This window comes from Asterias rubens, chromosome 9 (genome assembly GCF_902459465.1).
Source record: "Asterias rubens chromosome 9, eAstRub1.3, whole genome shotgun sequence".
Taxonomy (NCBI): Eukaryota; Metazoa; Echinodermata; class Asteroidea; order Forcipulatida; family Asteriidae; genus Asterias; species Asterias rubens.
In genome coordinates, this window is record NC_047070.1 from 169,463 (window position 1) to 183,566 (window position 14,104).

General features: G+C 35.1%; 1 protein-coding gene across 1 annotated transcript; it reads left to right on the forward strand.

Annotated features, from left to right (window-relative positions):
* Positions 1–1,610: 1,610 nt before the first annotated feature.
* Positions 1,611–4,390, forward strand: LOC117295164 (dopamine receptor 2-like). Its single transcript, XM_033777736.1, has one exon. It carries the CDS (start codon positions 1,990–1,992, stop codon positions 3,241–3,243), a length of 1,254 nt encoding a protein of 417 aa, XP_033633627.1. The 5' UTR covers positions 1,611–1,989; the 3' UTR covers positions 3,244–4,390.
* Positions 4,391–14,104: the final 9,714 nt, after the last annotated feature.

A 14,104-nucleotide genomic window follows, 5' to 3' on the forward strand; every position in this document is an offset into this window, starting at 1 on the left:
CATATATCATTATTTATATATGGAAATGAGTGTATATGTAAACAAACTTCCCAATCGCAGCATCCACGTATAGTAAGCACCTTCTTATAGCAATGTATGCAATGCTGATTTTAATGAACTAATCTAGGATTCGAATACATATGTATGAACCAAATCTATGGTGTTTTCAATCCAGTATGTCGTGTACTGAGTTTGATCAACATTAACGTGTGTGCTGAACTCTACAGGTTTACATATGTCCTGAAGAATCGATCTCTTTCTCAGTAATTCGATCTGACTTATTGATGGATAAGCAACTCACACCCTTTCAATTCAAACCTTTATTGTTTGTTTTCTTTCAAAACATTCAGGAATTTGAATGGGGAGACGTACAGGAAGAAAGAACACATCAGTAAAATGTTATTGCTGGATTCTTTCTTCGCAAAGGAAACATTCAAAATGTTGATTCGATGCTACGCAAAGTATTGGTTAATACGGCAAGTATAACGGACAAAAGATGCATTAGAGCAGAAACCGTGAACTGTTCATGTTGGCGTTGAAGCAGTTTGATAACCATTACCAATTGACATCTTTAGGCTGGATGACTTCTACGATATCATGATGGCTTGATCAAGATTCTCGTATGTGCCATCACATCAACCACGTTAATCTAACTGATTACCTAATGCGTCACTCTGGTCACGTGAGTGTCACGAACTGTCAGACGTGATTCTCATGATTTGAACTTAACCCGAACACGCCATAGTTGAACTCTGACCCTAATGTTACATTTTACGACGAATTGTTGAATTCACCATTTACCATGACTGCAAGGTATATTCGTACTAACGCCTTGAGGTAGAGGCTACGTCGGCTCAACACAAAGGAGCACCTTAAAATAAGAGCTTGAAATCACACTGTGACAATACTGACTTCATTTACTCAAAGTGCTTTCTACCTTCGAAAAGGAGACATGCCATCTTAGAAAGCAATTTCAAAAGGTTCGATACAGTCTGCTTTATCTAAACCGGACAGGATTAAAGGACGAAATCCCACAAGAACTACTTGTGAATAGCTAGAGGTAGTTCACCCTGGATACACGAAAAGCCCACTCACACTCGAGTCATTCGATATAGTCCTCATGCAAAAGGATCATATTCAATATTTTCTTTAGGCTAATCAAATTTTTGCATAAAAAGCTACAACATTTGTGTACAAGACGAACTGCATTGGCTTGGCATATCATTAATGTAACATAATTACATGTCGATTACCTTTTTGTCAGCATTATATGTAATTATTGATGATACACCCAACATACATGTAAATACACTGAAACATTTCACGATTATGGATGATGTACTTTTTACGATACTTGCTACATTGGTCTAATAAAAGAAGCTTGGACGCACGAATGTTATTTGGACAGCTTCTATTTATGACAACGATCGTGACTTAATAAAGACTTGATTTAGCAAGCAAGACAATAGAAACACATCCCTTGTTGTGACTATAGACTGGTCTGCGAGTGGTTGCATTACGCGTTGACGCAATACACAAGTCACCGCCTACTCCTTCATTCACGCTACAGCATGCAATGCTCTATCCACGATGTGTGAAGACCGCCCATGCTGTGTATGACACTGCCAATATTTGGTGCAGAGTCGTCACGGAGTGCGAACAAGTTTGATGTTGGGTGGACTGAGATTATCTAACCGGATTAGGAGCATCCTCAGCAGCATTTTCAAAATATGGATTTACTGGCTACTGGTAGAGATTGGTAACCAACTGTGATACCAGCATGAATTACCAACAGAAACAAGCACTAAACAATTTCCACGTTTTGGAATGAGCCAAATTTATAGGAATGCAGTCTGAGTTGGACTTGAATGAAACGACCATCGCTAGGTACATACGCGCTAGGTACATCGCAAGGTACGTGGTACGGTAGCTTGATGTTACAGCCTTGAGTAAGACTACGTCAAGTCCGATGTCGTTGTAACAATCGCTATGGATGTAACAAGAGGAAACGTAGGTTACGTTACGTTATATTCAGCATCAAGTGCAGCATGGGAGAGTACACAACCAGTGAATAATACTCAAGAAAACGGAGGCTCAACTATGGGTGTAGTCGACCTGACTATTATAGGCATAATACTTTGCCTGTGTATGTTACTGATTGTATTTGGTAATACATTAGTCATTGTAGCAGTCTACAAAGATCGTTCTTTGCGAAGAAGCATTACTAATTATTTCATCGTATCTTTGGCATTTGCTGATTTACTTATTGGCAGTACTGTTGTTCCAATCTCCATCTTTGATACTTTAAATGGTGGAATTTGGATCTTTGGAGGTGTAATTTGCGACCTATGGCACGCATTGGACATACTGAGTTGTACAGCTTCAATATTGAACTTATGCGTTATCTCATTAGACCGGTTTTGGGCTGTGACACACCCATTAAGTTATCCGCGAAGAATGACCAAAAAGGTTGCTTTAATTTTTATTGTTTTAGTCTGGTGCTGTTCAGCTTTTATATCGTTCCCTTGTATTGCATGGTGGCATGCTGTTGAGGGACCAATGGCAGATAATACTTGTACATTTCCTTCGGATGCCTTCTATCTTGTACTGTCTTCATGCGTGTCTTTCTACATACCATCCATCATAATGCTGTTTATGTACTTTCGGATCTACCGAGCGGCTGCAGCACAGATGCGCCACATAAGATCAGGTACCAAGTTGGTTTCAACAGGAAAAAACAATTGCAATAACGAATCAAATGGTACAGTATCACTACGGATCCATCGTGGAGGAGGAGCATCAGTGAATGGAACAGGTAACAAAAGATATTCAGTAGCAACTGATTCCAGAACACAAGCCAATCAAATACTTGGAAGGAGGTTATTATCAAGAATGAATCGAGAACATAAAGCAGCTAAAACTCTCGGGATTGTAGTGGGTGTCTTCATTGTTTGTTGGTTGCCATTTTTTGTGGTAAACGTTGTTGGACCGTTATGTCCAATATGTATATCTGCACCACATATCGTAATGCCCCTTTTGACATGGTTAGGGTATGTTAACAGCGCCCTTAATCCAGCCATTTATGCCTTCACAAATAAAAGTTTCAAAAGAGCATACAAGAAGATTCTTTGCCGTTGTGGATCTCGCCAAAAAGGACACTTCTTAAGTCGAGATGGAACTACATTTATGAGCATTGATTCAACGTACAACATGGCCGATATGGGCCCAACAACGCCACCGTAACAATTTCATAAGAAAACTCAATTGAACTAACTCAAAGCTAACAAGAAAGACATGTTTTGCAACTTTTTGTACGCAAATTTACTTTATCTGTAGTCGATTATTTGAAATCACTGACCAAAAGTAAAAAGAGTCTTCACGTTTTGTTTCACATTCTTCATATTATTTTGATTGTTTGTTCGTAATTTCGTCAACGTTAAAAACAAAATGTTTTAATCTTTAATGCTTGATAGCTCATTTATGTAACGGTAAACATGGTTTAAAAAAAGGGAATTTGGAATCAGATTGGTTATAGTATTATCCCTCTTTTCCTGTTGTTGATCAGATTTGTCACGTTTTTTTTGTGTGTTTGAATTATTTGTTTGTTATAACAAGTTAAAAACCTGTGATATTTGATATTTTACAAAAATGACACATTTGGAAAGATCAGGGTAAACTTTAACTTTTCTAACAGTGCCAAAAAATGAGAAACAAACCAAAAAACAAATCTTTATTATATGTACGCATCGGTGTATATGGGTAGAAACCAAAATGAATATTCTTGATCCCCGATGCAAATTTGACATATTATATTAAATAGTTAATAATGTACTCATAACTTGACTAATCGTCCAACCTTATCCCGATTTTGACTTGTTTCGGTTTCGGTTTAAACTAATCCTGAAAAGAACTTAATTACTTCCGATAAAAATAGGTTACCTTTTGAACCATGCAATTATTTTAAGATTGATTAGACGATTGTTTTAAATTAAGACATGATATTACTTCAGTATTGAAAGCTTGCAACATTGCAGAATAAATGTTGGATACCAGAATGTTTGAATGTGGAAAAGTGTCACAAAGCAGACCATTGTTCACACAGCCTTGGTTTAAATAACACATAATATTCAAATGGTTTACAAAAAGGATGATTGTGCCCTGAAAAGTTGTGTTGCACGCTTTCAGAAAATTAATGAGTAAGTTTGCTAATTAGAACAGAATATTTTTAATAGTTTTGTTCCTCAAGGAATTCTTCAATTCTTTCGATGACACAAAACACTAATTATGCATACATAATTATTCAAGACCAATTACCCCAATGTTAAGTTGGTTATACGCCTCTCTTAATACTTATGCATGACGTCATAACTCTTACCCAAAATGAGGCTATGTGCGCACGTTCCCCATCACTTGCAGTGGCTGCGCCAATCGACTCGTTTTGGATTAGCATTGTGACGTACCTCATGCATAAATATTAAGAAAGGCGTATACTTCCGTAAGGATTCAATTGAATTTACTCCATTTAAATTGGTTTAGTATTATTCCAAGTTTTAGTTTTAGTCCCATACACAGAAGAGTACCACGGGTACATTGTTAAAAGAAACACTTCAATTTCAAAGATGAAATCCAGATTAGAAGCGTTTGTATGTCTTGGGAGATTAATGTCAATGAGAGATTAGTATAACAATGGAAATGGAAACATGAGATGAGCGTGTGAGGGTATACAATGAGAAAACTTGGTATATAAAGTGGTAGATTGTAGTTATAGGATGTAATGTGACTATAATGTACCATAGAGAAAGGTCCTTGCTCTTATGAATGTACAGTGTATGTAACCAACTCACCATGATGATACGTTCTCAGTTTGAGCAGGAGTTTGGGCAAACATAACAAATGTGTACTGTAATTTTCCATTAAAGGCAGTGGACACTATTGGTAATTACTCAAAATAATTATTCGCATAAAACCTTTCTTGGTGACAAGTAATGGGGAGAGGTTGGTGGTATAAAACATTGTGAGAAACCGCTCCCTCTGAAGTGCCATAGTTTTGGAGAAAGAAGTAATTTTCCATGAATTTGATTTCAATACCTCAAGTTTAGAACTTGAGGTCTCGAAATCAACCATCTAAACGCACACAACTTCGTGTGACAAGGGTGTTTTCTTCTTTCGTTATTATCTCGCAACTTTGATGACCGATTGAGCTCAAATTTTCACAGGTTTATTATTTTATGCATATGTTGAGATACACCAACTGTAAAGGCTAGTCTTTGACAATGACCAATAGTGTCCACTGCCTTTAAAAACTACATTATCACCAACCTCGACTGAACATGTAAAATTGTCTAGGTAAAACGGAAAACGAATACGTTTTCGTGCTATTTTGCGCGAGATTGCAATTATCCAAATTAAATTAAAAGTCTGGTATTTGAAACAATTTCATAGCCAGAAGGAGATATTTCACAGGACATTGGTACTGATTTCAAAATTCTAGATAACAAATTTGTCCGATTATTTGGACCATTACTGATGATGGCGTATCATGTCTTGTTAATGTGAATGTTCTTATGGGTCAATGAGTAAATGTGAGACATAGTTTGAGAGAATATGTGTGAGTGGGAGAAGAGTTTAAGACGGAGAGAAAACAGACATGAGAAGGATCGGATGAATCTGTGAAATAAATGAAAGGGAAGTATACGGTCACTTTAAAATATGATTTAGTTACTGAGAATGATAAACTACTCGAGTGTTTGATGAATTGATAATGAGTTTGTATGAAACCGACGGATCTCTTACATTCCAAGGTTATTATTGATCTGAATGTTTTCAATCATTAAGAAGATTGATTAAACTCAAGTCCCTATAAATATGGATTGAGTCTGACCTACTTTCTGGTAGTCGATACATTAGGTCACTCAGGAGTTAATATTTCACAGGTCAATTCTATCTTGAATGTTACCGGCTAAAATAGTTCCGAGTTGTGGTGAATAACAAAGGATAATAAAGAGTAAATAGGACAGAAAAACTGCGAGATATTTATAGATGAAAGGTTTGTAAAACAATGAGGCGTAGAATGAAGGAAAGAGAACTGTGAGTAAACAAGAGAGATTGATAGTTGATATCGATGATTATAATGGACAGAGATAAAGAATGAGGAAAGAAAAATAAAATACTGGAGCAAGGATGTAATGGAGAAGTGTGTAATCTTAGATATGATGACTGATATGGATTGCTTGGTGTATAGATGACGAGAGGTAGACTGAGTGGAAAGCAATAGAAAAGCATTGAGACAGTACAAGATGGAACACATAATATTCTAATCGTTAACTTTTAGGACACCCTCTAAAAATATTGTTGGCTAAATTAAGTTATCACCTTTATGGTTATTTCACTAATGGAAGAGAAGTCCTGCGAGGACACGAATGTTTTTAAAGCTTTTTCAAAATACCCAAACAATAATTCCTGCGGCTTTTTTTCAAGGACGTAAATCAATAAAATGACGTCAGCAACTGGGAATTCTCATATCTCAATGAAAATGCAATACACTTTCGTCCAATAATTCAACAATTATAATTTTAGCCTTCGGAAATAAAAGAATAGAGTTTCAATACTCTATAAAAAATGGGTGTATATTTTATTTATATTTTTTATTTTTGTATACATATATATATATATATAAAGAATAGGGTAGATGGCCTTAGCTTTCGATCCAATCCGGACCTTCTTCAGAGGCAACTATATATATATATATATATATTTTTTTTTTTACAAAAGAAACAATTATGGTCTGGGAAAGGTTCAGGTCACATTTTAACGAAAACACAGACTAACAACAAACATCTTACAGTTAACAGTTCCAATGCATTTTCCATCAATGGTAAAAGCGGTTATTGTAAACAATTTGGTATCCCACTATACCCTGGAGCCCTGGATTTGTGAAGTTGCAGTAAAATTATTGTATTACTTGTAAATTTTAACATAATTCATTGTACCATTAATAATGTTTTCTATCCACCAATTTCAAAATAGACATTTTAAAAATGTGTTGTTTTAGAAAGGTTGGTGGTGACAATTGAGGTCAAATATTATTTCTGTATGATTATTGTAAGTTGTTTATTATTCCCTTTCATGCCAGCTAAACGAGGCAACCAAAACTGTACTACTAATGCTCTTCAATGCGTATTATTTTTTATGATGTTTAAATATATTGCAAAATAAATTCGGCATGTGTGTATTGATTAATAAGTATATGTTTTGCCATTGTATGATTGTCTTAACTAAAACTGTTTTGAATTTGTAAAGGTATAAGCAAATGAATAAGGGCTATTTAATAAAACAAGTCGTCTTGTGTGGCATCTAGAAGTTGGACGAGTCGTGAAATAGAAAACATTCGTCAATCTTAAATTCATGATGGCTTTGATTTGCGAAGTCATATTGATGCTTAGTTACATATTGTAATATTGGTGTCACAATTTAATTATGTTGTAAATGTATCAAACTTAAACTATTTTAAAGTCATAATGCATAATTGATATTGCTGTAAATAGTAAGAAAGTATATTGTACAACGAAACACAGATATACATGCGCGACTTTATGCCAAGAAAAAAATAAAAACAATTTAACAAACTTCCACTAAATCCCTGAAAATATGTCAACCATTATTCCTAATTTTCTCTGATACGAGACCATTAGTTTGACGACATGTTCCGAGCTTGGTATTATACTGTCTCCTAAATCACCTGGATTTATCGCATATCTAGAAGTAGGTCCTTCTTTATCAAACTTGATCCGTCTCTCTGAATGCTTTGATACTTGGAATCAGTCTGCACTGATCACTTGTCAGTAGACTTTACCTGAAAGCAACTGGATTTATTTGAATTGAACTGCGCCCCGTCCTAATAGAAGTGTGTTGCCCTTCTATTTGCTTGGCATGGTGCTTGGTTGTATGACATGTGAATTGACAGGAATGTGATTCGTGCCACTATATTCTATAGATTATACCTGTCTAACACCTCGGTGTGCTTTATACATCAAATAAATCACATAGAAGTAGATGAAGTCGTGACACTTGGGCTCGATCTACATCGAATCGTTCACAGAAAATCTCAACCCTTTTAAACAAATTGTTCAAGAGAATGAAGGATAGTCCTACACCATGTTCCCTTTTTAAAAACATATAGATTACGAAGAGTGAGTCGTAAGAAATTATTATATTGTCAAGGCGCAAACCCTAGACGGTATATTGTCAAGGCGCAAACCCTAGACGGTATATTGTCAAGGCGCAAACCCTAGACGGTATATTGTCAAGGCGCAAACCCTAGACGGTATATTGTCAAGGCGCAAACCCTAGACGGTATATTGTCAAGGCGCAAACCCTAGACGGAATCCACCACTTGGGGAAAAAAAACCAAACGTGAATACATTTGAACCAGTCAGCGCTCTTTGCTACCAATACGTAATTTGACGTCGTTGGTTTTGTTGTATGACTAAAGAATCCTAATTGTTAAGATAACAGTTACCTTACGCTCAATCTGTGGATGGATCAAATACAGTTAATAGAGCTATTTTAGAGTTTGTTTTTCTTTAATAACATAGGCCTATAATAAGAAAAGGAAAAAAAACAAAAAACAACAACAACAACAACAATAACAACAATAAGTATTACCGGTAGTATTTTGAAACTAAAATCTGTATTGTTGCTTTTAGTCGCGGTGAGGGTCATGTAAATTCTCAAATATTATGACGACTAATGCATGCACACAAATAATTATTTTTGGTCGTTTGGTTCCAAAGCTAAATGTCAAAGTTAACTTTATTGTTTTGTAAGTTTGTTTGGCTTTGCCGTGCATCGCAAAACGCCGTTTGTTCAGGTAAAAATCAACCCTAGAACGTGAATATTTATATAGGTCATATAAATCGTAATCCATGATCTCAGGAAAACACAGGATCAAAGGATTGTTTGATTAGGTCTTATTGACAACCATGCAATTTAATTAATGGTTTGAATGTAATATTATTTAATTAATGGTTTGAATGTAATATTATTTAATTAATGGTTTGAATGTAATATTATTTAATTGAGCCGCGTGACAAGGGAAAATTAACTCGTTTGGACAGGAAGCGAAATGGAAAAGATAAGAGTTTGCAAATTAAGCTCAATGTTAGTCACATCATTATTGGTTTGTCAATCACGTTTTCCCATTTGTTTTTAAACTTTATTTAACAATACATTTTGAATTATGATTTTTTAATTATGCAAATATTTGATCAGTAAAGTAAAACACGCTCAATAATTGTAACATCTGAGGCACAAACTGATTGACGTACATGAAACGTAGTAATGCTAAAGATTTGAGTGGGTTTTTCATTATACGCTTCTTAAAGCCATTGGACCCTTTCGGTAAACAGTATTGTCCAAGGCCCACACTTCGTGTATCACAACTTATATATAAAATAACAAACCTGTGAAACTTTGGGCTTAATCGGTCATCGGAGTCGGGAGAAAATAACGGAAAAACTCACCCTTGTATCCGCGCGTTTCGCCGTGTCATGACATGTGTTTAAAATAAATCCGTAATTCTCGTTAACAAGAATTGATATTGTTTTACTGTTTTCTCAAAAAGTAAAGCATTTCATGGAATAATATTTCAAGAGAAGTATTTCACCACTACCTTCTGTAAACCCTGTAAGTTATTTGTAAATCTGTGAACTTTTTTTTTTCCTGTACCGAAAGGGTCCAATGGCTTTAACGTCTGTTTACGATGTGCACTTTATTGGGCCAATTAGTTCCTAGTACATGTAATAGCATTACAAGAACCGTTCAACTCTATCGAGCAGCTTTAAATCTCTCGACATACCAACTATGCCAAGACACACACCAATCTTATTGGCGTCCCATTACGCTTATGTGGACCTTCTTGAAAACTAATAAAATGCTTCAATTGATTTGAATTATATCGGTAAATCTTTCATGAAAAACACACAGAGTGTCTGGATTTAACACCTTTTGAAGTCCAGCATAGCATAATGAGAAGTAAATAACTCCTGAAGATAAAGTAGAGGTATTGATGCATGTATCTGATTACACGCTGTGGTTTTCTATCGTCACAATAAGAGAATACGCTGTGTCTAATGACGTAGTCATGTTACTGTCTCTCCACGTCTTTTAATGTTACATTCGCAGGATTAAGTCTGGATCAATATTGCCGTATAATCCCATATGGAGGTCGCTCAATGCACTTGTTTAAATCTTCTGTGGCAGTTTTTGTCGTTAAGAAAATATTGTCTGCCTGTGAACAATCGAATTAGTCTCATCATTAGAAGTGGATCTGGTTTCTGTCTGATGGGAACGTATTAAACGAATCATTAGCGACTAATGCTTGTTATAATGAAGGTATACGTTTGGCATCACGTTACAATCCAACTTTTGGTCTAGAAGCCTCAACAGCTTTTGATAGTATAGAGTATTTTTAAAAACATTTCACTGTAAAAAATAAAACATTAACGCCAACAATTTGAATATGAGTAGCGTTACCGCCATTTATCAGACTGGTATTCGTTATTCTTCCTGCGTGGTCATAATATTCGCGCCGAATTTTCAGCGACATCTTAAAAACGTGACCACCTTTCGGAATGAATGTCCAACAGGTTAGTTTAATCGTACATCTTCATGATTAAAACATTCAAACGGTTCCAAAAACGAAAGAAATCATTTTCCTTTGAGTACTGGAAAGATAAACCATTAAAAAAAAATCCTCAACACTTCAAGAAAATCAAGAGAATCCATACTCATAAAGTACAAAATGACCATAAGTGAACAAACGTGTTACCAGAGAACCGAAACAGCTATTATCAGTGTCTTCTTACTTTCCCCAGAACTCTATTTGGTTGTTTTTAATCTTTAAAAAACTCAAAAACATCACAATAAATGAATAATATGTTTATCTATAAGATATCGATAAGGGCCAGTCTAGGTACAAATGCTGCCACGAAGCTTCAGGACAAATAATCCGACTTTGACGACTAATATAATAACAATTAAGATTCCATCGGAACTAATTAGTGCCTTGAGGATATGTTTGTATACGTGATCATCTACCTACTTAAACTATGTTACCGTTTAATAATGACTTGCTAACATTGGCATGTGTGATTTGTGAATGATTTAACAAACACGTCTACAGCGAAGCTCTGACAAATCTGTCATCTTGGCATATGGCTGTATCGTTTTACTTATATATCCCAAGGAATTTCCAAAAGAATAATAATCTTCAACTCCCAAATGCTCCAGGGAGTTGTTTTATGTCAGTGTTGGGTTGTCTTCGAATTGAATAATTTAAACGATAGAACCCAAAACAGTTCACGGGCCGAACGCTTTTAGTATATTCTGTGAGGTTATGGTCGTATTTGGCTATTGCATACTACACTTTAAAGCTAAAACACGAAGTTGAACATTTTAACAAATGAAGATGTAAACGTTTATAATGGTTCAAGGTCCAAGATCAGATAGCCTTATAGTTTTCGCTGGTCGTTTCGATATACATGTACGGGATTTGAGGCATTGTATGGTGAGGTATCATATTTGGTTTTCGATAAGATACTTTAATATTGGTGGTCTTAACAACTTCGGATCCATTGTGTGGTAATTTAATTAACAAACGTGGATGAAAACATAATGTTTTCATTTAAGCCTAGTCGCTGAGGTAGCCTACCATCAATTCATTAAAAGCAACCACATGACTTTCTTTGATTGGTTCATGAAATAAGGAGACCAAATGTCTACATTTTACAGCTCGAAGATTTAGTATTTGATTTGTAAAGGGACATAATTTCTTACAAATTTAAGAGATTTCATCAAAAGTAACCAGTCTGACCTGAAACCAAAAGCTTTTTGGGCCTTGCAAATCCATTAATTTATTGCTAAATATTAAATAATACAGAGTGCTTTAATATTTGGAGCATGGGCAATCTTTTTAGTCTGTACGTAAAATAAAATATGTTTATTATTAAGTTTTTGCTTTAATTTTTTAAGAATTAGCTATGCCTGACGTCTATAACGCGTTAAACATTTCATTTCCTACTACGAACAAAACAATACCCGGTTGATTGGTTTTTGTGCGGTGAACTTCAATAAGCGTCGGCGGCAAGTCATGAGGATTTCACAATTTGGCATCAAAATGAAATAATACCTGCCAAGGTCGAATCGTTAGTGGGGAGTCTGTCATTCAGGTAAACTGCTAAAAGAGTGCACCTTAGACTCTAATACATTGGGTGCCACGTTTTGTAATGTTCGTTATGACTAGTTCCTGTGTAAACACACATACCACAAACGATGAAAGGTTTGATAGGTGGAGACAGTTCATAAGACTACCTCCATGAAAAGACCGTTCACTATTAATTATGATAATCTTCTACCTCAAGATTTTAGCATATATTTTAACTAAGAAATGTGGCTAGGTTTTAGTTTTTATCATACAAAATTGCCAGATATGTGTTCATGAAAATAATTCGATACATTTTTACAAAAAAAAATCATTTTAAAAATGAATTGAATTGTTTGATTAAAAAACTCAAAACAAAGCATTATACTTCGTGACCATCGTAGTAGTACCTTGAAGGGTATTTCTACCTCCATGGTATTAGTAATACAGTTTGAAAGCTGTTGTATTTTCTTCTAGCCGAGGTCATGAGATGCAGGCACGTGTATAAGATGTGATAAACCAGCCGGTCTAAGACAAGTCATTTTACGCCTCAGTGTCTTGTGGGTGAGTGTTAAGACGTGTATAACAAACTGAGCGAACGAGCTCCGTCAGTGGTATATATGGTTTATGATATATGGATATTCGTATTTGAAGTCTATTTTTCTATCATCGTATAATCCCTAATGAATATCTAGTCACGAATGATCTTCACTCACTTTCTTGGATTCTTGGATGGGTAGTGTTGATGGTGATCATGACAAGTAAAAATAGCGGCTACATACAGACTAAGGGATATCTTAATGCGTCAAAACATTAATATTCTGAATAGTAGTCTTCCATTCAGAATCAAGTAAGAGTTTGTTTTCTGCATCCTCTAAAGTTTTGATAAAATGAAAACTCAGAGGTTTTCATGTCTCAAATATTTTTGCCTCAAACAAACTAATAGGGAATTTAAATTCCATATACTTCACTGAAATCACTCCTTGCATATTATGGAAAACTGTATCACATTCAGTTCACAAATCGACTATTTGCTTTGTAATTAATTTTGCCATGAAACCTTTTGTGGCTGGTACAAACTTTGTGTTTTCAAACGACATGAAGTTTTTGTCTTCATTGTCTACATAATTGTTTTCCAAACAAGCTTCGAGGGTAGACAAATATAACATTTTATGGATTGTTCGGAGACAAAATATCAATCTTTGAATTGGCACCCGGTTTTTAATAACAAGTCTGTGTTGTAAACTCGTATTACCAGCGAATTCCATACACACAAATATATATATACACACATATATCAGCCAACTAATTAAAAAAGGTGAGCTTTGTTTGTAACATAAATAAAAGCATAATAGATTTCCCCTATTTATAGGAAATTCTAGGTTAACAAAGATGGTCATGTTATCATAAGAATACGTGACACCAAAATGGTAACGCAAATGTCAGAAATATTGTTACTAGGCATATTATAGGCCCACCAATGGATTTATATCACGCTTGATTTATGACCTGATTTAGATAATATATAAGTGCCAAGCCTAAACAACAATAAGAGTTGACAATGGATGTTAAGTCGCCATAAGAGGTATGGTCTTAGTAATAGCATTTATTTAGGTTTCAATAAAACAATATCAAGACAGGGCCCAATTTCATAGCTCTGCTTAAAGCATAACTTATTTCCCTACAGCTTGCTGCTATGCATAAAATAAGCAGGATTTGGCTTTAGCATTTTGTGCTTAGCTTGTGTCTGTGCTAAGCAGCTATATTAAACAAAAGCCCATTTGTAATAGGAGCATGAATTAAATCCACAACCAAACACAATTTACATTTTAATAACAAGCACTGTATATCCTTCAATCCCACATTGTACTAGTTCTGTGAACCTAGAATTATTGCAGAATAAAA

What these genes read in the sequence shown, in the direction of transcription:
- LOC117295164 (XM_033777736.1), top strand. Translation starts at nt 1,990, where the DNA reads ATGGATGTAACAAGAGGAAACGTAGGTTACGTTACGTTATATTCAGCA.